Source organism: Engystomops pustulosus, chromosome 7 (assembly GCF_040894005.1).
Source record: "Engystomops pustulosus chromosome 7, aEngPut4.maternal, whole genome shotgun sequence".
Classification (NCBI taxonomy): Eukaryota; Metazoa; Chordata; class Amphibia; order Anura; family Leptodactylidae; genus Engystomops; species Engystomops pustulosus.
The window spans coordinates 61,929,844-61,955,898 of NC_092417.1; the positions used below are offsets into that span (position 1 = coordinate 61,929,844).

Here is a 26,055-nt window from a genome sequence, read left to right on the forward strand (position 1 = left end):
TTTCTCGCTCTCCAACTTCAAAAATCCATAACTTTTTCATTTTTCTGTGTACAGACCTGTGTGAGGGCTTATTTTGTGTGTAACAAATTTTACTTTCCCGTAATGTTATTTATTTTAACATGCCGTGTACTGCGAAGCTGAAAAAAAATTCCAAATGTGGAAAAATTGAAAAAAAAACGCACGTGCGTCACGTTCTTGTGGGCTCAGTTTTTACGACTTTCACTCTTCGCTCCAAATAACACGCCTACTTTATTCTTTGGTTCGGTGCGATCGCGGTGATACCAAATTTATATAGGTTTTATTGTGTTTTAATACATTTTCAAAAATTAAACGAATATGTACAAAAAAGAAAAAAATTTTTTTTGCCATCTTCTGATGCTAATAACTTTTTCATACTTTTGCGCACGGAGATGTGTGAGGGGTCATTTTTTGCAAAATTAGGCGACGTTTTCATTGCTACCATTTTGAGGTCTGTGCAACATTTTGATCATTTTTTATTTCATTTTTTATGTTATGTAAAAAGGTGTAAAAGTCGCATTTCGGACATTTGGGCACCATTTGCCGCCTCGGAGGTCACCGCCGCCTGTAACCGTTTTTATATTTTGATCGGGCATTTTGGGACGCGGCGATACCTAATATGTTTGTGATTTTTACTGTTTATTATGTTTTATATCCGTTCTAGGGAAAGGGGGTGATTTGAACTTTTAATATTTTATTAATTTTTTTTATTTTTTAAACTTTTTTTTTTCTTTTTTTTTTCACTATCTTTTAGACGATCTAGGGTACATTAACCCTAGATGGTCAGATCGCTGCTACCATATACTGCAATACTTCTGTATTGCAATATATGGCATTTTTGCAGCACATTCATTACAATGAGCCACTGGCTCATTGTAACGAATCTGCAGCTGCCAGATAGCCTCGTGTCAAAAGAAGACACGAGGCTACCATGGCAACCGATCGCCGCCCCCCGATGACGTTCGGGGGCGTGGCGATCGAAAAAAAGATGGCGGCGCCCGCGCGCCGCCGTCTTCTAAATGCCGCCGGCGGCAACGGGGGGGTTAATAGCCGCGATCGGTGCTAGCACCGACCGCGGTTATTAGCGGTGGGGGTTTTAGGCATTTTGCAAAAACCCCCACCTTTGTATGAAGAGGACTCAGCCCGTGAGCCCTCTTCATACACTCCTTATACCTCTGCGCCGTAGAGCTACGGCGCAGAGCGTTAAGGGGTTAAAGACAACTGGGAGATACCAAACATGTGGAAGAAGGTTCTCTGGTCAGATGAAACCAAAATCCAACTTTTAGTTTGGCGTTAAAGCAACACAGGACATTACCCTGAACAAACCATCCCCACTGTCACATGGTGGTGGCACCATCCTCACTGTCACACGTGGTGGGGCCAGCATCATGGTTTGGGCTTTTCTTCAGCAGTGACCGGGAGGATGGTTAAAATTGATGGGAAGATGGATGGAGCCAAATACAGGACCATTCTGGAAGGAAACCTGTTGGAGTCTGCAAAGGACCTGAAACTGGGACAGAGATTTATCTTCCAACAAGAAAATGATCCCAAACATAAAGAAAAATCTACAATGGAAGTTTCACAAATAAACATATCCAGGTGTTAGAATGGCCAAGTCGCAGTCCAGACCTGAATCCAATTGAGAATCTGTTAAAACTGCTGTTCAAACGCTTCATCCAACATCACTGAGCTCCAGCTGTTTTCCAAGAAAGAATGTGCAAGAATTTCGCTCTCAATGTACAAAACTGATAGAGACCTGATACCTTAAGTGACTTGCAGCAAAAAACATTGCTACAAAGTATTGGTTTTGGAGGTCCGAATAATATTGCATGCCACACTTTTTAGTTTATTATTTTTTTTACAAATGTTTAAAATATCCAATAAATTTTGTTCCACTTCACAAATGTGTTCCACTTCTTGTTGATTCTTAACCAAAAAAAATTACAATTTTATATCTTTATGTTTGAAGCCTGAAATGAGGCAAAGGTAGAAAAGTTCAAGGGGGCTAAATACTTTCACAAGGCACTGTAGATTTATGTCCTCACCTGGGAATTACTTTAAAGCTCAGCTTGAATTCTGATGGTAGCAAGACCATATCATACTTGCCAAATATATTACCGTACTTGGCTTTCTGGATGACGTTATGCTGTATAAAATTTCTAGGTATGAAGATGCCCTTTTTGTCTTATCCATGCACATTAGGTTGTGAAACCATGTCATGACTGTTTTCTTGTGCCCAGAACATAACATTCACCTGCCATGCATAAAATAAGCAAGAGCTCAGCAGATGTGAGATTTACCCACCCAAGGGTCTTCTATTTACTGGGTGCCCCTGCAAAGTTGGCATGTGTGTGCTATAAGCAAACTCATGTACACTTGCTTCACGTTTTAAAATATATCTGGTACTACTACTGTTGAAAACCTCAGGTCGGGCTTTGGTACCTAAAAGTTCCTTGACTCCCAAACAAAACAACATCGAGACCAAAGTCCAATAAATCTGGAAAAGCCGTTTGGTGGGGTGTAGTACACTGGGTTAACTGTATGACTACGCAGACATGGGAAAGAGGTAAGCATACTGCTTTTTTATTTTAATAGTACACACACTTGCTAGGTGATTTGGGACACTAAATCATCCGTCCATAAAGACCTTTGGTTGGTTTTGTGTCCCAAATCACCATTTCCAATGGCCAATCAGTGGCGATTGGAAAGTATCACCATCACTCAGACACTTATTGGCTCAATTCCTTGCTTGTTGGTAGATTTGTGCCTCGGTCTCCTCGTGCATTCCTCCCCACCATCCCCCTCCCTCCTTTGCCTTCTCAAAACTCACGGGGAGCTGCATGAGTGATGAGGATGCAGACACAGGCTGCTGCAGCTGCAAACTCCCCCTCCCCCAGCAAAAACAGATGATCTAAACATAGCAAAAACGGCAGTTTCTACCATTTTTTTTTTTTTTACAATCAAATATGTTTTTTCCTGCATTTTCAATAGGTTTTACAGTAAAATAACAAACTAGTGAAATCAGCAGTCTGGACAATAAACAATTTATTACCAATATGAATACAGCTACTGTGGTGCACTGATGTACCATTGTAATATTGTGATGAAGTGGATTTATTTTTTTTTTTATTTTGTCACCATACGATTGTTGTAAAGTGTCTGGTTCTTTTGTGATTCTGCAATAAAATTCCATTGGCAAGAAGGGGTCCTAACACTGCAGACTACCAGTTAAATTACTCTGAAGTCATCCTAATAAAGCAAATAGCTCACATTTCTCTTTTTTTTTTATAACTACTACTAAATGAAAAATAATACATTTAAATAAGCAAATATATCATACAAAAAAGGCTGACAAATCTTGGTGTGCAAAGTCAGATGAAGTCTAAAAATAAATCCAGAAATGTAAAATGTTTGAATAATTTTTTTCTTTCATGGTAAGACTTAAAGCAAAATCCAAGGCTGCAAGCTTCAAAGTGTGTCTGCTACGGGGATAGGAACAGAGTGCAGGTGTAGTCCCCTTTATTCAGTGACCATCTCAACACGCAAATCATCAGCCCTGCTTGGACTCCACTGTACATTCCCGAACCTGATGACTTATTCCATTATTATGTTGTACTAATTCTGCTCAGTTCCTGCCTGATAGCTGTAAGAAAACACAAAGATTAGTGATTAGTATTGTGTATGGAGAGGCCAAGCTCAGCAGAGAGCCTGCTTATCTTGGCTCCAGCAACACAAAAGTGACTGAGCGTGGATTTCCACATTTGGATTCAAAAACTACATGAGAAACCTAAAACCGTAAGTCGATTATCGAAATAACTGGATAAATAAATAGAGACTCAGGGGTAGCCAATATTAAATAGTACTAGTACTGCTGATGGGGAACAAGAAATCCTGCCTTCAAAGTGGTTCTCAGAAACTTTTTGATGTTTACTCTTCATCACAGAGGGGTTACTCGCGCTCCCTGCTCCACCATTTCTAGTGCCAGTTGATTTTTCACTTCTGTTTACATCCTCCAGGTGAGCGCATTCTAAACGACACTAGAAGTGACATTACACTAGGTCCATTGAGTGCAAAATCTGGTGGGGGCCCCACTAAATGTTGCCGGACAGTGGTACACATTACTATTCTACATTTTCATTAATATTCTAAACGTTCTTCTACTTGCATATTAGCCTAGCTGCTGGCCTGGCTGTCCCAGTGGCAGTGGTGTTACCCTAGCTGCTGGCCTAGCTGGCACAGTGACAGTGGTGTTAGCCTAGCTGCTGGCCTGGCTGGCACAGTGACAGTGGTGTTAGCCTGGCTTGCACAGTGACAGTGGTGTTAGCCTAGCTGCTGGCCTGGCTGTCCCAGTGGCAGTGGTGTTACCCTAGCTGCTGGCCTGGCTTGCACAGTGACAGTGGTGTTAGCCTAGCTGCTGGCCTGGCTGGCACAGTGACAGTGGTGTTAGCCTAGCTGCTGGCCTGGCTGGCACAGTGACAGTGGTGTTAGCCTAGCTGCTGGCCTGGCTGGCACAGTGGCAGTGGTGTTAGCCTAGCTGCTGGCCTAGCTGGCACAGTGACAGTGGTGTTAGCCTAGCTGCTGGCCTGGCTGACACAGTGACAGTGGTGTTAGCCTGGCTTGCACAGTGACAGTGGTGTTAGCCTAGCTGCTGGCCTGGCTGTCCCAGTGGCAGTGGTGTTACCCTAGCTGCTGGCCTGGCTTGCACAGTGACAGTGGTGTTAGCCTAGCTGCTGGCCTGGCTGGCACAGTGACAGTGGTGTTAGCCTAGCTGCTGGCCTGGCTGGCACAGTGACAGTGGTGTTAGCCTAGCTGCTGGCCTGGCTGGCACAGTGGCAGTGGTGTTAGCATAGCTGCTGGACTAGCCGGCACAGTGATAGTGGTCTTAGCCTAGCTGCTGGCACTGTGGCAGTGGGACTGACTACTATTCCTAGTCACCACACCACTCCTTCCCTGAGAGTTCCCTTTCAGGATAACAGTAATTAGCTAGGACTTCGCTGGCAACCGGTTCCGCCAACCAGTGTTAGGTACTAAGGTAGGAAGGGGATCAAGTGTCAATCTGCTGTGAACTGACCTTCAAACGTGTCTGTTGGGGTCCCCAGAACAAGCACCCCTGAATCCCTCTCTATAATCTGGCCCTGGCTAAGGTCACCAATGAGTCCTTTTGATTGTCTACAGTGATGACCTAAAAGAATGAAATCACAGTCCAATCAAATTCACGACACGGTATATCTTTATTTTGGTAAAGATGAATTTGGCTGGACCGTGATCTCATTCTGTTTATTCTATATGCCAGAGTAGGAAGGTGGCCCATGCGTCATCAGACACATGGTACAACATGGAAAGGTGAGCTGGAGTTTCTACCCATACAGTGGTCACCTGCCCTGAATGTAAACTAATGGGAATGAGGTGCTGGCAACCATGTCCCAACCATAACTAATATGATAAAGTGAGCAAACAAGAGGAACCCAGCTTCAAAAGGAAACAAAATAATCAATAAATTTCTCTTTAAAACAATAGTAAATTTGGTGCTTATTGCAATTTGGGGTCTACTAGTTATGGCAGCAGCACACAAGTGTGGTCAGTCTATGAAACCTGGATCATGTACTAGTCGGATTTTATGAACCGACCACAAGGACTGGGCTCTGTGCATCATAGTGCTATATGATACAAGGAGTTTCTTCTTCTCCGATATATAGCAGCACCTATTTTATCTTTATGGTGCTTGGAGTCCCATCCTCTGTAGTTTGCTCGTTCCATGATATCGGGCAAGCACATGGTCAATAAATCATGGACTCGCCATGGTACTGTACTGCTGGCATAAGTTTTTACTTCAGACAGTGAGTAAGATGGTCCTGTCGCCATTCAGGAGCTAGTAGTAAAAGGACTTACTGCAACCATGCGGTCATCTAATGTATGGATAAGCAAGGAAACACAAACTTACCATCAATAATCTCTTCTTTGACTTTATGTAACTCTCTAACAACTTCCTCTAGAATTTCCTGTAGAAGAAATGTAAAATAAAAACTATATATGAAATTTACGTAAAACTTAAAGATCCATACATATAGGAAAGCCTTTTTTTTCTAAATCCATTTGTGTAGCCGCTCACGTTCCAGTAGGTTGGTGTTGCCCACTACAGGTTTAGTTCTTACTGTATATGTATAATATATACACATAATAATGTAAGCAAGGCAGTCCAGAAATGTAAAAGAGCAAGTCATGATTAATAATACTAATTATAAGTAAATTTTAATCTTAAAGTCAGGCAAATAGAACACAATTATGTGTGAGCCAATTGTGGAGTGTTTGCTCCAGGATGGAGACTTCTCCATGAGTCTAGATCCAAACACCTTTGCTTACGCATTGTAGCAAACTTTGAGGAAAGGAGGAGGATTTGTGCTGCTGCTAGGTTTATATCACCTATAAAGTGATAAGTGGGAGTGTGAACCAGGCACTACAGTGGCTAACCATCAGATATATAAAAAAATGAATTAAAAAAGTTTATAATACATTCTTAAAATAGAAAATCTGGATAGACCGTTTAGCTAGTAATGTACTCACTTGCTTCATTCGGTCGAAATCTAAGGTGTCTGTTGATACGTCATTGCTGCTGTTTACAGGCTTCATCCTGCTCAAAATGAAATGGTTAAAAGTGATAATGTTTCTTACTTAAGATTATACTACGCCATGTCCACTATAAATTAAACAGAACCGCATCTGTCTATGGATAGTTTCTGATATTTCACCTCAGCTTCAGGGGCTCATCTACAATACCAAAGCAGTAGAATTGTTTTTAGTAGAATCCAAACATGTTTTCTAACATTCCCCGATCCAGCAACTAAAATAGGAACAGATTGCAGCAGGTAGATGTGGATAAACCATTCCTATATGTCAAAACCAGATCTCAAGTGATTTAGTGTGGACCATTATGAAGATCACTTGACTGTACATATTGTAATGGAGAAGGAGATTATTTTATGCAGGGTCCAAGTACTAACAGCTGTAACACAAAAAAGTGACCCTAAATAACTAACATTCATGGGCTTCCACCATCCTGACACTATTTCTAGTAGGTTAATTTTTATAGTCAAGATCTTTGATATCGCCATAAAGCTGAAAATGGCTGCTAACAGGCTTGATCGCTTGGTACAATTACTGCACAGGCACTGTATGGTGGGGAAGTTTGTGACCGAAAATTCAACATTGGGCTCCTTATCACATTGTAACTGTGGAGTCACTTGCTACATCTGTTGCAGTAAATTTACTCTTACGGTATCTGTAAACTGTATGAGGCTACGATGTCCCTAGGGTTCTCCAGACTTTGGTATTTCTCTGCCGATATCAAAAATCTGCCAGGTATTTGGCAGACAAACAAATAGTTCAATAGTTCCATGACAACATCTTTATGTACACTCCCCTTTAGTTCCTATTTCCAATTTTCTATTTTTCTAACGAGGGAAAGGCAGGACTCCTGAATTTCTCATCCCAAACTGCATTCACTATGGAGATTTTGCACGACAAGACTCATTGGGGCACATTTACTAAAAACAGTGCAGTCTGCACTATATGCAGTTTGCCGGGCGCCAGATTCATGTTTTGTGGTGCCCGTTCTTCATGAATCTGGTGCTCCGACAAAGCGCACCACTTTTTTTTGGTGCACCTTTAACATGGGGCGTGCAACACATTTCTGCCGGACTGTGCATAATAAATCTGGCGCACAGTTCAAATGAGCACCGGAACACCCCCCTTATGTGTAGAAATTTGTCTCGCAAAAATAGTGTAGTCACGCCACAAAACGGTTGCATGTGACACAAATACCTGTAAATACCTGTGCAAGCAGTTTCCCCCCAAAAGAACATGCACAGTCCCTTAATAAATCTGCCCCATTATCTAGCCCAGGCCTCTTTTTACAGGTCTCAAAGCAGATGCTAAGTCTCCACTTATGGATCATGCGCTCTTGGTTACAGTTTCAAATATATTGCAAGCAGTGATGAATTCTACACAATGGAAAGTGAGATCATGTCTTGGGAGTCCTTTCCTGTCTGAAGCAGTTGCTGACTTAAGATGAAACATTTAAGTTGAAACACTTATAAAAACATAAATTCACAAGTATACACACACATATAATAGCTGCTCAATACAATGAAACACAGTATAGTACATCCAATAGCTGCTCAAGAGATTTCAGTACAGAAGAGTACCTGCGATAGCTGATCAGTGCAATAAAATACAGAGGACAACCCGCAAAAAGGAAGACCTGTAATAGCTGCTCAAGGGATTTATGTACAGAGGGATACCTGCAATAGCTGCTTAGTGCAATTGACTACAGTGGAAGACCTGCAGAAGCTGCTCAGTGGAATAAAATACAGAGTAACACCTGCAATAGCTGATCAATGCAATAACAAACAGAGGATGTCCTGCAAAAGCTGCTCAGTGGAGTAGAGTACAGAGTAGCACCTGCAATAGCTGATCAATGCAATCCAAAACAGAGGAGCATCTGCAGTAGTTGCTCATCAAGGGGAACCTTGATTGCTCAGGCCAATGGAGTACATAGAAGCACCTGCCACAGCTGCGAATGCAATGAAGTACAGAGAGGCAGCCAATAGTCATACATCACTTCACACAAAAATACATGAATGTTTTTGTCTTTGAAGGTCCATCTATTGTGTAGGTCACCTTTTGAATGTGATTTTTACAGTTTAAAGCTACATATTCCCTTTGCTGGCCAGATGTGTATATATAGTCTGATACTCCAGTAATCTCCTGAGATGTATTAACAATTGCTCATCAAATCTGTCACCGAATCCTTCTGCACTGTATTTCAGGGAATGCATTTGTTCACTGCTGCTTTACAGAGCCAGGTACCACAGCAGGGTATGCTCTGTATAGATAGTCAGCTATGAAGGCCTTCAACATCATAGAAAACTAAAGAAAATTTTGAATTCAGCTTTGAATGAGACTGGAGTATAAATTTCAAGCTCAGTAGAGGATAAATAAAGTAGAGTAAAGCAAAGTTAAACAACAGTTTATGTAGACACAGAAACGCAAAACTATCTGGTACTACATTTTTATATGGCACCTATGGACAACATGATCACCATTCATGATGATTCGTGATTTCATGAGTACCTAATGTCTGTTACAGTGGAAGTAGCCAGTGGAATGAAGCAATGAATGTTCACACATTGTTTAAAATGTGTAAATATAAAATGTTTGTGGATTTTGCAAAACATCTTTTATTGTTTAAATCCTCACATTTTGCAATAATGCCTGCATGCCATGAATGAATTGTTAGCTATAATGCTGTTGGAATCTCCTGGCTCCCACAGCTGAGTTTTTACATTAGGATAAATATTGTAATGCATGTACATAGTAGCACCACCATCAGAATAGTTAGTGCAGTTCTGGTGGATAATCCCCGACAGGCTCGGAGTGGCCCCCCAGTGGACCCTGGACACCCATGCCAGGGGCCGCTATCCCCATTAGGGGTCCCTACCAGTAATTGGAATGGTTCTCGATGTGGCCAGAACCAACTCTTCAAGTACTATTCCTGTAGCTGAAACGGTCAATGGCATCTGTGTCTTTAAGATGCTATTGACACTGAGAGCAACGTAGCCAGGAGCCCCCCACGTTGCAGGGCTGTTCAAGCTGCATCGTCACCTAACTATACAGAAAGAGACTGGCAATGACGTATGGCACCGCTGCTTAATGGGAGTTCTGAGGGAGGAGAGTATGAGCTGTTTGTTATTTTACGCCCCCTAAGCCATATATTTTCTAATCCCAGTCAACACATTTAATAAACAGGGGAAGTGTTATATAAATGTATAATTTAAGCTCCACTACAGTATATGTAAATGAAAAAAAAATTGGAGGGGATTTTACATAATAATTAACTGATTAGATGAGCCCTAAATATAAAAGAATAATAAAAAAGAATAAAGAAAGAATTATTTGATACATAGTTTAGTATTAGGCGCTATACAGGTAAAATAATTCATTGGAGGGGCTATATATTTAATCTAATTAATTGGGGGCATAACATTTAATATGTACTATTTAGGGGCTATAAAATATATTGTAGTCTTTTGACGGGTCGCAATGTCATTTTTGACTTGTCAAGGTGTTGTGGGGAGTAAACATTTTAGGAGCACAGTGTGGGACATTGTTATCATTGACATTATACTATTAGTCAATGTGGTATTTTTTATGTGCCATAGATTCTGGAAATATATAGCTCTTATTTATATGTAGTAGTATGAGTGCAGCTCTGGAGTATAATGGAGGATGTAATTCGGGATCAGTACAGAATAAGTAATATTGTAACGGGTCAAACAGACAACAGAACTAAAAGTCTCTATGGGAAGAGTCCGGAGGGAGGAGTCTGTGGACCAGTGGACCCTCTGGACCACCGCAGGAGATCTTATGAGGCCCACGGTGGCAGCCAAGGTACAGGAATGTGCAGGAAACAGTCGAAGCCTGTAATGACAGCAGCAACACAGAGGAACACTGGTAACGCTGGCACGAACTGCAGACACCGCTGGACTGGAACCCTGGGAGGCACAGCAGGAAGCACAGAGGCAAACTGAAGACTTGACACAGGATGACAGGAGCACACGGAGGTACCCTGGTAACACTGGAGACAGGAACACCAGGAGCGTATGGGAACGCTGGAGACACACAGAAACAGAGGAAAGCGTCTGGAAACGCTAATGGGCTTTCTCTTCCACAGGAACGGCTTAGGGAAGCCTGGCATGGAAACCATGGGAGATCCTAGGAGAAGATCTGGCAGGGATTGAAGGGAGGTGCCGAATTATAAGGGCGAGCCGATTAGCAGGAGCCAATCAGGAGGACGCTGGCCCTTTAAGGCTTGAGAAGTCCGCACGCGCACCCTCTAGTGGTGAGAGTGTGCGACTGCAGGCAAGGAGGAGTGCGGCCTACACACCGGGAGCCGGAGCACAGAGAGGAGCCAGGAGAGGTAAGTGAGGGCAGGGAGACGGTGACCGGCAGGCAGCGGAGCACTGGTGTACCCGCGATCTGTGACATGGATCGCAGGAGCACCCGTGACAAATATCATGTATGTACACAGTGACTCCACCAACAGAATAGTGAGTGCAGCTGTGGAGTATAATGGAGGATCAGTACAGTATAAGTAATGTAAACATGTAAATTATTCATTTTATGTAGGTTTATGATACGCATGAGCTTGTTTTAGTTTGGTAAATGCTTAAGAATTGGCTACCTAACTGTTCAGGCAATGGGTACACAGAACAATGTGATGTTACTACAACACTGACAACTACACTGACTTGTGTAGCATGGAAACATAAGGACACACAAGTCTGCACAGCACAAGATGATACAGTCATAGAGCTGCAGTTTGCTTTGATACCTAGAGGGTGGCTGAGATTGTATTGGGCTCTTAGCTTCAGGACTCTTCACCACTGGTGGGGTTCTATGGCAATGGAATGAGATAGCACATGAATAGAGCGCACTACAAGATTTATTCCATGCATTAGGAATACTGACAGTCTGGACACTAACCTGGACAGTAATGAGGGCACAGGCTTTTCCACTGAATTGCTTCTCTCCCATGGTTTTTTCCCCAAGTCTGTAAAAAGATCATAATATTAGACAACCAAGCAAGAATACAACAATGTCTTGAAATATACATTCACTTTATATACTGGGCTGCCAGTGAACCCCCCCTCTCCATTATTTTGAATGACCGCTCAGTCTCTTCTTGAATTACTGCTCTGCCTCCTTGTTCTTAAGGACCATCTGCCAATATTCAACTACAGACCTATATATCTCTATTTACTTATAGGAAATATTGTGTCAATCTTTTTACACAGTGCCTTGTGGTACATTCATGTCATGTGACCAGGGTGATGTTATCTAAGGTCCTATAGTCTTTACATGTGCAAAATGTACCCTATGTATGTATCCAATCACATGAAATCACAGCATGCCTTCATGGATGATGAGGAGGAGTAGGGGGCCATGCTGTGATTTCATGTGATCAGATACATATATGGAGGACAATTTGCAAATTTAAAGAGTATGAACCTCTTAATAGTAAAAAGGCATAAGGCATGAGGAGGAGCAGATGAGAGGGGCCAGCCAAGAAGGACATGTCCCCTCTGATATCAGGTAATATACCGTATATACTCGAGTATAAGCCGACCCGAGTATAAGCCGAGACCCCTAATTTTACCACCGAAAACTGGGAAAACCTATTGACTCGAGTATAAGCCGAGTCGAGATAAAGAAATAAACTTAATACTCACCCTCCGTTGTCCCGATGTTCGTCGCGGCTTCCGATCCCCATCGCGGCTCCCGGTGGCTTCTTCACTCTTCTCTGGCCGGGAGATCGCGCTGGCCGTCGCACACTGTGATGCCGCGCTGTCGCCGCTGATGACGTCATCCGCGGCGACAGCGTCGCATCACAGTGTGCGACGGCCAGCGCGATCTCCCGGCCAGTGAAGAGTGAAGAAGCCGCCGGGAGCCGCGACAGGGATCGGGAGCCGCCTGGAGCCGCGAGGAACATCGGGGACACCGGAGGGTGAGTATTAATGTATTTATTTTTATCACTGACTCGTGTATAAGCCGAGGCAAGGTTTTTCAGCACATTTTTTATGCTGAAAATCTCGGCTTATACACGAGTATATACGGTAATATAAAGTTGATATATGGGGATGTAAGGGAAACAATTTATAGCTAAAAGAAGGGTGTCAGTTAGTTCATAGAGCTCTTTCATAACCTGTCACTACAGGTTCCCTTTAAGCGCCTTCTAATGGTGGCAGAATGCAGCAAAAATATAAACATTTTCAATTTAGTCAGATTGTAATGAATTTGAGCTCTGTGTTAGAACTGAGGTCATACCACTGACAATACACAGAAGAAAATGATCAGCAATGAACTTGCACAATGTTTCCTGCATGGCCATCATCACTTACTATTTATAACCACAGTTCCGGACCACCGGTAAAACAATAATGATTTATGACGCTATTAAACATTAGACATTAATAATATTGTGGCAACAGTATGAGAACAATATTGATCACAGACATTCCCCAATGTGAATGAATACAGTGGATTTGTATTTATTGAAACGTCTGCCCCAGGTGAAGAAAACTAGGTATACCTGCCCCAGTACCAGTATAGTAATAATGGGGCTCACTATACAGAAATGAAATGACCAAAACATTTTGTAGACACCTGCGCTGACTGGAGGGATGTATAATTATCCAATAATTGACATTCTACCACCCATAAGTATAAAAAGATACAAGTTCGTGTTAAAGGATTGCAAAGTGGGTATTGGATGTACCTGTAACGTAACCTGTACGTTTGTATATAGTGTGCCACTGGGAGTATATATGTCTATATGATGGTATTACCTACAACACCTGAGCCCATATGATGTAAAGGTGTAGAAAGGTGTTTGCAGTTCAAAAGCAGGATATGAACAAAGTGAATGTTCGGATGATGATATGATCCCAGTTGCTCTTCCTATAGTGGAGAAACGGTCCCTGGTGTCTTTCTTTTACGATGCCTTTGCTGGATTACCATCCCCCCCCCCCCCCCTTTAGATAGTCAAGCTCTTTTTGGTAGAAGTTTGTTGCTGTAGCTAACAGGGGGGTGCCCCAGCCAGTGGCAAAAAAACTCCCTGTATGACGCACCTCGGCTGATTCGAGTGACGTCATTTGAATACCAGGACTGGTAAGGTCCAAAAACAGTTCCAGCTATTCCTACGTGTTTCGAAAGCGTTGGCTTTCCTCCTCAGGGACAGAAAGGAAAGTCTGAGGAAGAAAGCCAACGCTTTCGAAACATCCCTCCAGTCAGCGCAGGTGTCTACAAATTTTTTTGTTTATTGTAGCAACAGAATCCTTATCCAGTGTAATCCATTCATTCTAGAATCTGCGGCTGGTGCGTTTTAGTGTCTATACTTACAATACTGTGTAGCTTGGCTCTATTCAAGTGAAGCAAATTGGTTGTTTTATAAAACAATATATAAACTGCTTCTAATCTCAGACATCGCTTATAGGGTGGATATACACTCACCGGCCACTTTATTAGGTACACCATGCTAGTAACGGGTTGGACCCCCTTTTGCCTTCAGAACTGCCTCAATTCTTCGTGGCATAGATTCAACAAGGTGCTGGAAGCATTCCTCAGAGATTTTGGTCCATATTGACATGATGGCATCACACAGTTGCCGCAGATTTTTTGGCTGCACATCCATGATGCGAATCTCCCGTTCCACCACATCCCAAAGATTCTCTATTGGATTGAGATCTGGTGACTGTGGAGGCCATTTGAGTACAGTGACCTCATTGTCATGTTCAAGAAACCAGTCTGAGATGATTCCAGCTTTATGACATGGCGCATTATCCTGCTGAAAGTAGCCATCAGATGTTAGGTACATTGTGGTCATAAAGGGATGGACATGGTCAGCAACAATACTCAGGTAGGCTGCGGCGTTGCAACGATGCTCAATTGGTACCAATGGGCCCAAAGAGTGCCAAGAAAATATTCCCCACACCATGACACCACCACCACCAGCCTGAACCGTTGATACAAGGCAGGATGGATCCATGCTTTGATGTTGTTGATGCCAAATTCTGACCCTACCATCCGAATTTAGCAGCAGAAATCGAGACTCATCAGACCAGGCAACGTTTTTCCAATCTTCTACCGTCCAATTTCGATGAGCTTGTGCAAATTGTAGCCTCAGTTTCCTGTTCTTAGCTGAAAGGAGTGGCACCCGGTGTGGTCTTCTGCTGCTGTAGCCCATCTGCCTCAAAGTTCAGAGATGCTCTTCTGCCTACATTGGTTGTAACGGGTGGCGATTTGAGTCACTGTTGCCTTTGTATCAGCTCGAACCAGCCTGCCCATTCTCCTCTGACCTCTGGCATCAACAAGGCATTTCCGCCCACAGAACTGCCGCTCACTGGATGTTTTTTCTTTTTCGGACCATTCTCTGTAAACCCTAGAGATGGTTGTGTGTGAAAATCCCAGTAGATCAGCAGTTTCTGAAATAATCAGACCAGCCCTTCCGGCACCAACAACCATGCCACGTTCAAAGGCACTCAAATCACCTTTCTTCCCCATACTGATGCTCGGTTTGAACTGCAGGAGATTGTCTTGACCATGTCTACATGCCTAAATGCACTGAGTTGCCGCCATGTGATTGGCTGATTAGAAATTAAGTGTTAACGAGCAGTTGGATATGTGTACCTAATAAAGTGGCCGGTGAGTATATATTCAATAAATTTCTACAAATATACAAACATACACAAGGGGTTTGACATTACCTGCAGAGTTCTGAGGAGTGGGACCCCGAGTGTTGGGAGAAGATGAAAGACTGGCATCTTCCTAAACATACAAGAGTATACACATAATATTAAATATGACATTATGACATTAGAAACAACCTTTTTAGGTAGTTTGACCGTAGCCTAGAATACTATGAGCTGGCATCGCATACTGACAGCCTGGCCAATTGAAAGGCATGAAGATTAATAGTCACTCACATTTTGGCATTCATCTTCTTTTTTGTCCCCAGGTTTTTCGGTCTGTGAGGCTGCTTTTCTTCTGCAACAAATGATTATAATATCAGCAATTATAATAATCAACATTGTAAAATGAATGTATAGCTAATATAAAATCTGGCTCTTCTATGTACGGGAATATAACTATAATACTGTCCCTATGAACATGACTACAACTAAATGAAATAGTATCATTAAAGGAAATCTGCCATCAAAATCTATCATGATAAACCAGGGACACTTACTCATAGATCCAGGCACTTTGACTTTGGTAATCTAAATCTGTGTTATCCATGGCCTCCTTCCTTCTAAAATCAACTTTTAAAATTATGTTAATGAGTCGGAGGGGCTCTGGTGGGTGTTTCCAGAGCCCCCCCCCCCCCAGTGATGTCTTTTAACTGGTTGTTAAAATGAGCAGACCTTGACCTCCCCCTGCCTGTGTAATCAAGCAGAAGCAGGATGTGCAGGGGGAGGGAAGACCTGCTCTGATCAATGTAACAACCGGTCAAAGACATCATTGAGGGGCTCTGCAAACACTACCAGAGAAACTCGGGCTCATTAGCATAATTTCAAACGTTGATTTTAGAAGGAAGGAGGCCACGGATAACAAACTACTATCATCATTTTCTTATTGGCTTTCATGTGCTCTATAAATAAATGAAAAAATAATAATTGTACATATGACCACTATTATAAGTCCCTCAATGAAAAACAATATTACTACCATAATACCTTCCACAGAGTAACAAATATAACTATGATATCCTATAGCACAAAATATCATTTATGCACTAAATTAAAACTACACTTATAACTTGGTACAGTGCAGCTATAAACAACACAAAATTAATTCACTGAGAAATAATTTGCACCTTTTTGCCAGAAGTTTATTCATTTCCTCCATTAATCCTCCCCCTCCTCCTCCGCTGCTTGTTCGATTGGCATCGGTTTTGGAAGCTCCGCAAGGACTAGAACTTCCTGAAACGTCTTCTGGCTTCAAATAGAAAATATTTATAAAATGTGAATAAAGTATAATTTGTTGATGAGCCTCACTGCACTTACTTATGTAATTTCCATTTTTTGGTATAATAGGGTCATACAGGTATTTCTACATGTGTCACGATTACAATTGTTACATGATATATTAAGGAGTCTTACCCGTTGTACTTTTCTCAGTTTGGCACCGGCCAGAGCTGCTGCCAGCCCGGACGCTGGGCTATCATCATATACCACCCCTTGGCTTCCCCCAGCCGGAAGAGGAGGGGCAGGTGGTGGGGTCCCTCCGGATGGCGGTGGAGGACCAGGTGGTGGCGGAGGTGGAGGTCCACTGGATGAAGCAGGTGCTACCCCAACAGAAGCTACCATAGATGTAGAAGAGGGATGGCCAGTAGGGACCATGGGACCTTAAAATAAAATAAGATCTTCTATTAGGAATTTGAATATAATAGAAGGTAAGCAGATGAGGACAGTATGTATCTACTACCCAGCCTGTGCTTCTTCATAATGGCAGCAGAGTACTATGAAACAGTCAGTGGTAAACAATGGTAGGACTAGTACTATTCTTCCTTCTCATCGGTTTCATCTATTCTGCACAAGACTTAGTGCTAAATGTTACTAAAAATGTATTTCCTCTGTGCACAGTAGAAAAAAAAACCTGTTACTTCCCTGAAAACTAGCAAGTAGGGGAACAAATTGATATTATTATCGTTTCACTGTATTCTAGTTTTTTACATCATTTGTACAAGCTAAACTCATCTCAAAAATACCTGGAAATTGTGATTAGCTGTGTGTATAACAAAACCGAGTGCAGAAATTATTGCGTCCATCCATTCATAAGATTACGTGCACTCTCAAAGAAGACACAATTTAAGGGACTTTTCATGTGGCTGTAAAGTGTCTTTGCTATACAGAATGTAACACAATCCCAAACATAGTCCCAACCATAGTTTCCATAACCTCAATTGTATGGCTCTCATTATTTTCATTTTAGCTCCTAATGATACTGTGATGTTGAGTCATTAGACCCATGGACTGGATTTGCAGCCATGACATGGTCTGTATAACACAAGCAGTATAATTTTCTAAATAAGCCAGAAGAACAAAAACATTTTAATAAAGGAGTTGACCAATAAGTGGTTTTCTCTGCTGTCATTAAGAATTTCTGTAGGGAAAAATATTACACCTATTAAATCAAATACGGGTTGTTCAAAATGATAGAACATTTACTTATAAAAACAGCGCCATGTGTGTATACAGGTGGTTTGTGGTATTGCGAATAAATCTCATTTACTTTAGCAGAGCCAATTTGCTGTATTATAATAGAGTCAATGAAATGATAGAGCTGTTTCTGGACAACTTCTTTAATAATCTTAATTAGCAAAACCAAAAAGCCACTTTAGTGAATGTGAGAAAACAATGTGTTAAATATTATGTCCACCCATCATGTTGTCCATTCTTAATATGACAGGTATAATAAGACCACTTTAAAATGGATGGGTTCCAGCAGGTTAACTGTGTTTTTGACAGCTGTATATCACTGTCCTTGGAGTAAAAATGGAAACTGTAATAGGACCCAATGGGGGGAATTTAACAAAGTGTCTCAGGTTCCGCCAGTCTCTAGCTGGAAAACACTTTGGCCCAGATAAATTATCGTGTATGCACCAGTTTTTAATGTACGTTTGCACTTCAAAAGTGTCTTTGGAACTTGCACGTGTTTCTAGTGTGCGCCACATTTCGTACTGCAATTCTACACAACTGTGTCGCAACAACATGAAGCAAAGTGCACCGAAAAAAAGGTGCAACTCTATCACATCCTTAGCGCAGACCAGATTTACTAAGAGGTGCGCAACTATTGGATTATCTGGTTCAACCTGCATATGAGGCAAACTGCGCCAGATTTATCATTGTGATGATGAATTCGGGTGCAGCATAAGACTGTTGCTTCCTACTTTAGACCTAGTTTTAGTTGGTATAAACTGTGCGCCACAATTTTTGGTGCACAGATGATTTCCCACAGGCTACGCCCATTTCCCAGCAGACCATGCCTGCTCAGTTGGACAAGTTGCAAAAGTGCCAAAATTATAAGTATAGAAGCCTTGATAAATGTTGCAAAGCATTAAGAATAATAAATAAAAAGACATAATACAAATTACCATATACTGTATATAAGAAGAAAGAATAAAGTTGCTGGAAGGTGCATAAATCTCTGTGACCTTTGTCTCTAGCCTGACCCTTCACAATGATTGTTTGTACTATAGATGATCTTCACCTATTTAGTTCTGGCTTTGTGTTACTGTTCCTCTACCTCCTAATGCCCATTTACCTAGCGGTGCATGTTGTTACCCCTCCTCAAAGAAGCCATTGTGGAAGGTGGAAGGTAAAGCATACAAATGCAAAATGGAGAGAAAACACTATTGAAAAATGTATTACATTTATTAAATTTAAAACTTTGAAACGTTATTGAGCCCCCTCTCCAAACTGCTGACTGGGACAGCTAAAATAAATTCATGTTCCTACCTATAATACTTTGTATTTACTTTGTATAACCCCGTACCTAGACTTCTACTATATTTTCCATGATGTTAGCCATAAAAGTGTTCATGTTAGTGTTCATCTCTTGACTCATGTCATACTTCAATCACATCCAAGGTAGGTGCAAAACACTGAGATCCTCAAACAGTTACTCCCTGATTTATATAACCAAAGAGGGACCTGTCTACCCCCTCTCTGTCTTTGCAAGAATTGAGCATCCAGAACTAGGTCACATTGAGTACCCCAAGCTCCGTGCTCCTCAGCATCTGTTTTTCGGTTGGCTGCAGCTTTCTGTGCCCATATTAGCCAATTTTAATTTCAGTTTTGGATGTGAATGGAGTATAATAAAATATTCCTAAAGCTCAGTATAAGCAAAGGCACAAGCTCTTCCAGGCAGATTTCCTCAACTACGGAGCTTCCCTTTAATTCGAAGATTTAGAAAAAAGTGCATTTTTTTGTGGTCTGTAGCTGGATGTCAACAAAAATCCCATGACATTTTCAGCTTATTGAGCATCTTGTACTTACTTAACTGGGAAATGGCGGATGTCTTATAATGTGTAGTCCTCTTAGACAAATTCAGCTCAGATACAGCAGCATAAGGGGGAGGTAATGAAACAAAATGTGATGTGGACTGGTAAGATGGTTGAGAAGGTAGACAGGAGGTATGGAAAGGTTGAGCAGAAGCATGAGTCAGGGTCCCAGCAGGACTAGCAATTACTGGCAACTGAGGAAGGGGTACAGTTTCTAGGCAAGACAGAAAGGAACGGTCAGAGCTTTTAACTTGGGATTTCTGAGAACCTAAAGGAATCGGAGTTGAGTGTGGCTCATCTGCTTGGTCATCTGGCCCTATCTGATGAGATACGTTTGTATTTTGGACCATTTTGTCAGGACATCCTCTACTCCTGAGAGTCTGGGCAGGAATCACAGGAAGAGTTGCTGGAATAAGGAGTGTTGGAGACACATTCTGGTGAAGCACTGGTGAAGCCACACTAGGAGAAGAAGAGCGGGACGAAAAGGACACAGAGGGATGCTTTACAGACTGATGAAGAGTTAATGGAGAATGCGAACTGGGTGGTGGTGGGGAAAGGGATATTTGCTTGACGCTTCGGGATAGTGTCCCATTGCTTGGCCAGATTGGAGAAAAGGCAGAAGCTTGGGAAGCGGAAGACTCAAATCCAGATTGACTGTTAGACGGCAACTCTGGGGAATCGCTGGTTCTGTTAGAGGACTTTTGAGAGGATATATTACTGGGTTCGGGGACAGGAGATGCTGAAGAGATAGCTCTAGCGTAAGATGGTGGTGGGATAGCGCCAGTGGATGGAGATGTTCTGTAGTTATTGTAGTCAGGTGGAGGAGACTGGCAGTGGGTAGGGGAGGAAGATACGTTTATCTGAAGGGTGGAAACTAAAAGAAGAAAAAATAAAATGAACAGAGCAAAATGGGCAATTATCAAGGGTAACAAATCAGGCAAGTGCGATCAGGAAAGCTGGGAGCATGAGAGACAGATGAAAACAGAAAAAAATGGAGGCATGCACAGACTTTCATGGTTACAAGTCAAATAACAAAAGAAACAATGAGGGGGTTCACATATGTAAGGAGTATAAAAGATGCAGCAAATATTTAAAGGAATTTAATACTTTCAACAAAAATAACATATTTTCGTATCCATTAATAGAAGACATTGGTTTGAGTAATACCCTGAGAGAGCCAAGTACAGCAATTTAAGCTGTTATAATTCCTTTTCTAGGGTGACCGTGACCTAAAGACCATCTCTCAATGCCGCTCAGGTAGAATGCTTGATTCTAATCAGAATCACTTGGGTCTAGTAACTACTTATCCTAATCTCAGCATAACATTTATTGGGTCATGTTTATAGTGATATCTACCTTAAGCTCATGTGATTTTAAATGCATCTTTCTTCCCAATAGATTTAGCTTACATTTTTATTGACCATGTCTACTAATCCATACATATTATGCAAAATATTTAGCAATCCGCAGCAGAGTCCACTGAAGTTAATAGTCATCATCCGGCATTAATAGCTATAATTTATAATGATATAAGTTTGCTTACTATAAGACACCAATAGAGGGAGCTACATGCACAGGGAATGGCTGTATTCATCTGAATGCAGTTAGCGCCTTCTAGTGGCTGGTAACTGTTATGATATTAGGAAAGCAGCATTAGGACCATGCTAAACCAGTCACGCACCCTGCTGCCACCAAATATTAGCAACCTACAGTGACTATTACGGTTCTCCAGGAGTGACCTCACCAATGTTCTCCAAAATGATACAGAAAAGGCTTATATTTCTGTTGGAAGGAAATTCCTTCTATTAATATAAAAAATTAAAACACATTCCTGTGGGGATCTGTCACCAGATATCACCATACAAGTTCTATACAATATTATACGAATATCTTCAGTTTGATTGAATCCTTTCCTTTTTTTAAGTATTTGTATAATCCCTTTTAATAGGCAGGAAACCAATAACATTGCACAGATATTCTATAATAATGTATGCAGTCTCTGGAGTGAAATGTGGTGAAGACACCCAAAATGCCATTTTCCAGAAACCTCCTTATATTTTAGCAGATTTTTATGGAAGACCAATACTAGCTCAAATTCATAATTCATAATACCAGGTAGTGTTTTATGATATCACCCTCAAACATCTCAAATAAGGACACTTAAGGATTAATGCATAAAAGTCACACTCGTGCAAACTACAGCACGCACCTCAACAGTCTCAGTTACATGTTAACACTGAAAGGGTTAACTATACATAGGCAAAAGCACTGGAAGGACTTACATCAAAGTTTACAAACCCAGGATCATATAGAAGCATACAAGATCCTATACATCATTGGAGCCAGTTAAAGCCTTACTCTGCCCAGAAACTAACAATTTAGATACGGTATTTCTACTTCCATGTCACATTTACAAGAGCCAGGCGGATCGAGGCAGATTTTCTCAGTTTGGTTCTGTACATTAACACAAAAACTAAACTAAATCATTTTTAAACACAATTCCTTCATTATAGGGGCTCAAAAGTGATTGGACAAATGAAATCATTGTACATGAAATGTTTAAAATCCTGTGTTGGCAATGACTGCCTGAAGTCTTGAACTCAAGGACATCATCAGATTCTGTGGGAACATTTATCAAACTGTTTTAGTTTTTTTCTGTCCTTTTTGGGTTTTTTTTTTCAGTGAAGCGCTTGATTTATCATAAGTTTCCAGATGTGGACATCTAAAAAAAAATAGTCTAACATTTTTGCACAATCGCAGTGAAAGGTCGAAATTTCCTGCACAAATACTTCCAGTTCAGAGCTGGCATAGACAAGGGGTTTCTTAAACATTTGAGACTTTTGTGGAACTTTTCAGACAAAAGCCTCAAAAAACCAACAGACTTGCATGGCTCATTTTTTAAACCAATATACCAGGCAAGCCCAAAAAAACTAGAGACACGTTTCCAGACTTAGGGTGCATTCACACGGCCGTCCCCATAGATGCCAATGGTGCTCTATCTTCCCGTGTGTGTGACCGTGCTATGGAGGGGTCACCTCCTCCTCCTCTCCAGCGCATGGCAGTATGCCCGCCCTGCAGGCATACCGCCATGTGAATGTACCCTTATGGTAAGTGTTCCCCTGTGTTTCCTCCTTTATAATGCTCTGCCGGGTCTTTACTGCAGAGGTTTTCATTCGCTGTTTTTGGCCTTTCTGTCTGCAGTTTAGTTTTTAACAAGTGAAATGCAGCTCAGTTCAGTTAAGATTAGGTAACTGACTTGGCCATTCAAGAATATTCCTCTTCTTTATTAGACTCCTGGGATGATTTGGCTTTCTGTTTTGGGTCATTGTCCATCAGTATTATAAAAGGAAGACTAATTTGTATGGCTGGATTTGAGCACACAGTGGACCACATTTACGAAGCAATCTGCGCCAGTATTCTGCGTAAATGCATGGGCAAACTGCTTGCACATGTATTTATGAAGTGTTTCCGACAGTATTGTGTCACGGCTGCACTATGCACACCATGACACAATACTGTGGATATAAAGGGGCGTCCACTGATGTTTTGGACCATTTTGTCAGGACATCCTCTACTCCTAAGATTCTGGGCAGGAATCACAGGAAGAGTTGCTGGAATAATGAGTGTTGGAGACAAATTCTGGTGAAGCACTGGTGAAGCCACACTAGGAGAAGAAGAGGGATGCTTTACAGACAGATGAGGAGCTTCTGTCCTGTGTCACATCATTATGAAACACTAGTGAGCCAGTGCCACTGGCAGCCATGCATGCCTAAGCCATCACACTACCTCCGCCATTATTAACAGACGGTGTGGCATGCTTTGTTTCATGAGCTGCACCAAGCCTTTACCATACTTTTTCTTTCCATCATTCTGGTTGATCTTGATTTCATTTGTCCAAAAAATTTTCTTCCAGAACATAACTGGCCTTTTTTCAAATCATCTACTGTCTTTTATCTGCTTAATTAAGAATAAAATAATATAGGAATTGCCCACACCTGCCCATAAAACGGCCTTTGAGTCAATTGTCCAATTACTTTTGGTCCCTTTAAAAACAGGGTGACAAATGTTAAAGAGCCAAAACTTCTAAATACTTCATTTTCATGTGGATGCCCTCAAATGAAAGCTGAAAGTCTGGACTTTATGTCCATGTCAATTACATAACTATAACTTGAATGTGTTTACGGAAACAGGTAAAAAAAAAAAAAAATCTGTGTCCAAATAATTATGCACTTATGTAGTCAGATGTACATTGGTCTTTACAGAATAAAAAGATAGAACTGTTATTTCTAGTCATCAAATCATCAAGTTGCCAGATGATGGATATAATAATCAGTATGTACCTCAATCTATTAATATTATTATAATATATTTAATCAGATCTATAGTCTATAAAACAAGTATTAGTACTTTTGGGCTGTATGGTGATTTCTCTCTGAATTACCAGCACTGGGTCTGAGGTTTCATAAGACAATCCAAGTCACGTACCACATAGGAAAGGAAATAACACTGCCCTGACATAAAGCAGCCTCACAGTGTGAACTGTCAGAAAGACAATACAGGGAGGAACTGAACCTAACATAAATACAGAAATCATATTTGGAATACCAGCCAAGTACAATGTACCATCCAGCATACAAACCTTTAATGTGTCTTACTGTTTGCCGTATTTATTTTTCGGCCGTATTTAAGCAGTCCGTTTTTTTGGAAACACATCCTTTTTTGACCGGTTTTACCAATTATCCTAATCAAAACGGGTCAAAACGCATGTATTTTTTTAACGGACTGCTTAAAAACGGCCCAAAATCAGGTTCAAAACGCCACGTGTGCCGGCGGCCTTAGTGATAAGGCAGAGAGAGGATGGGATGCATTGCACAGTTAATAGGGCTCTCACATTAACAGGCTGAGGGTGCTGTTACATGGCGTGTTCTTGGACCACTTTTTGATCCTTTCTTGGTGCGTTTTTAAATGCACTTAAAACGCATGTGTTTTGCATGTTTACCATGTGTTTGGCGGGTTTGAATCAGTTTGTGAAAGCTCAAGTAGCTGTGAAAATGTTAATACAGGATTCAAACCAGCCACACGCATGGAAAACATGCAAAAATGCATGCGTTTTAAAAACGTATAGCTTTTCTGTGCATGTAAAACGCACCAAGAACAGTCCAAGAAGCACCATGTGACAGCAAGTGTGCATGCAGACGAATATGAAATGGGGACATGTGCTAGCAACTTTTTCAGTGTCTAACACACATCCCCATTTACATTCCCAGATTCCAAGGCCCTGTGCATAAGACCAGAGGTCCAAAAGATAGAGCATCCTAGAGGTCCTATTCCTGTTCAAGTTTGTGGCTCTGGCAGTCCATTTCTATTGTCATCAGTGCATGAGTTGGGCCACAAATGGTCCAAGTGCCCAGGAAGGCTACGGGATTAAACATGTGATGGAATCACAGTAGAATTCAACCATATTAAAAAGAACTTGTCAGGCACATTTAGCCCCCTTAACCAAAGGTCCTATCTCATTAACTGTAATGATTTATCCTGCATGACTGTATTAATATGAATTAGCAGTTCCTGTGAATTATAAAATGAACCTCCTTTCTGTGAATTGAGTCAGCGGGGTGTTCAGTTAAGCAGGGTCAGACTGCAATACCCTCTTCCTCCTCTGTCTTCTTGTAAACATGCCTCCTGTACATATCATCCATATCCCTTTCTGTGCAGGAGGCGCATTTACAAGATCACAGAGGAGGAAGGGCACGTTGCACCCTAACTCAGATCTGCTCAGGGTCTGCTGACTCAATTCAGAGGATTACAATAAAGAGAGGGGGTGTTCATGTTATAATTCACAGGAGCCGCTGACTCAATCATCATGTAGAGTAACTCACTAAGGTAAATGAGGTAGGACCTAAGGTTTAGGGGCTAGATGTGCCAGACAGGTTCCCTTTAATACTTGATTCCTGCAGATTCACACTTTTATGTTTTAAACATCAAGATCTTTACATGTAAATGGGATTTGCAGATATAATGCCATGCCGGTCTGTGGCCTGTGCAGGTTGTCATCAACTTATCACAGCTGACTGCCTTTACACAGGTCAACAGCTGAACAAACATTTTTAGTTCCGCTGTACCTCTGTTACAATTTACCCTGATTGTAATTCATTGTAAAAGGGATAGAACCGCTTTACAAGCTCCCAGCAATTATGTTTTCTGTGAGAATTTACTACATTACAATCTTACAATGGAGATGGAAATATGAAAATAGGAAATAGCATAGGAGGCGTCTTATTTCTTCTCCGTTCACGTCTAAAACTAAATTAATAATGCTGTTGGTCTTTTGTTTTGTTGCATTGTGGGAATTTGGTTACAAAGTTAGAACACATGCAGAATATCCAGTGCAGAATACAGTACCATTGTAAGTGATTGCA

At 41.4% G+C, this 26,055-nt stretch overlaps 1 protein-coding gene across 7 annotated transcripts in view; it reads right to left on the reverse strand.

Moving 5' to 3' along the window:
• Positions 1-3,046: 3,046 nt before the first annotated feature.
• Positions 3,047-26,055, reverse strand: part of EVL (Enah/Vasp-like) — a 104,293-nt gene continuing 81,284 nt past the window's right edge. For 4 of the 7 annotated variants that reach the window (XM_072116166.1, XM_072116163.1, XM_072116164.1 and 1 more), the window contains exons 6-15: positions 19,632-20,510; positions 16,734-16,978; positions 16,448-16,569; positions 15,558-15,618; positions 15,339-15,399; positions 11,560-11,626; positions 11,408-11,470; positions 6,580-6,646; positions 5,960-6,017; positions 3,047-3,661 (exon numbers count right to left, since the gene is read on the reverse strand). In XM_072116166.1, the coding sequence (XP_071972267.1) occupies positions 3,624-3,661; positions 5,960-6,017; positions 6,580-6,646; positions 11,408-11,470; positions 11,560-11,626; positions 15,339-15,399; positions 15,558-15,618; positions 16,448-16,569; positions 16,734-16,978; positions 19,632-20,510 (1,661 nt within the window). In that variant the 3' untranslated portion in view covers positions 3,047-3,623. The remainder of the gene's footprint in view (positions 3,662-5,959; positions 6,018-6,579; positions 6,647-11,407; positions 11,471-11,559; positions 11,627-15,338; positions 15,400-15,557; positions 15,619-16,447; positions 16,570-16,733; positions 16,979-19,631; positions 20,511-26,055) is intronic. The other 3 variants (XM_072116168.1, XM_072116167.1, XM_072116169.1) reach the window with 3 other exon arrangements.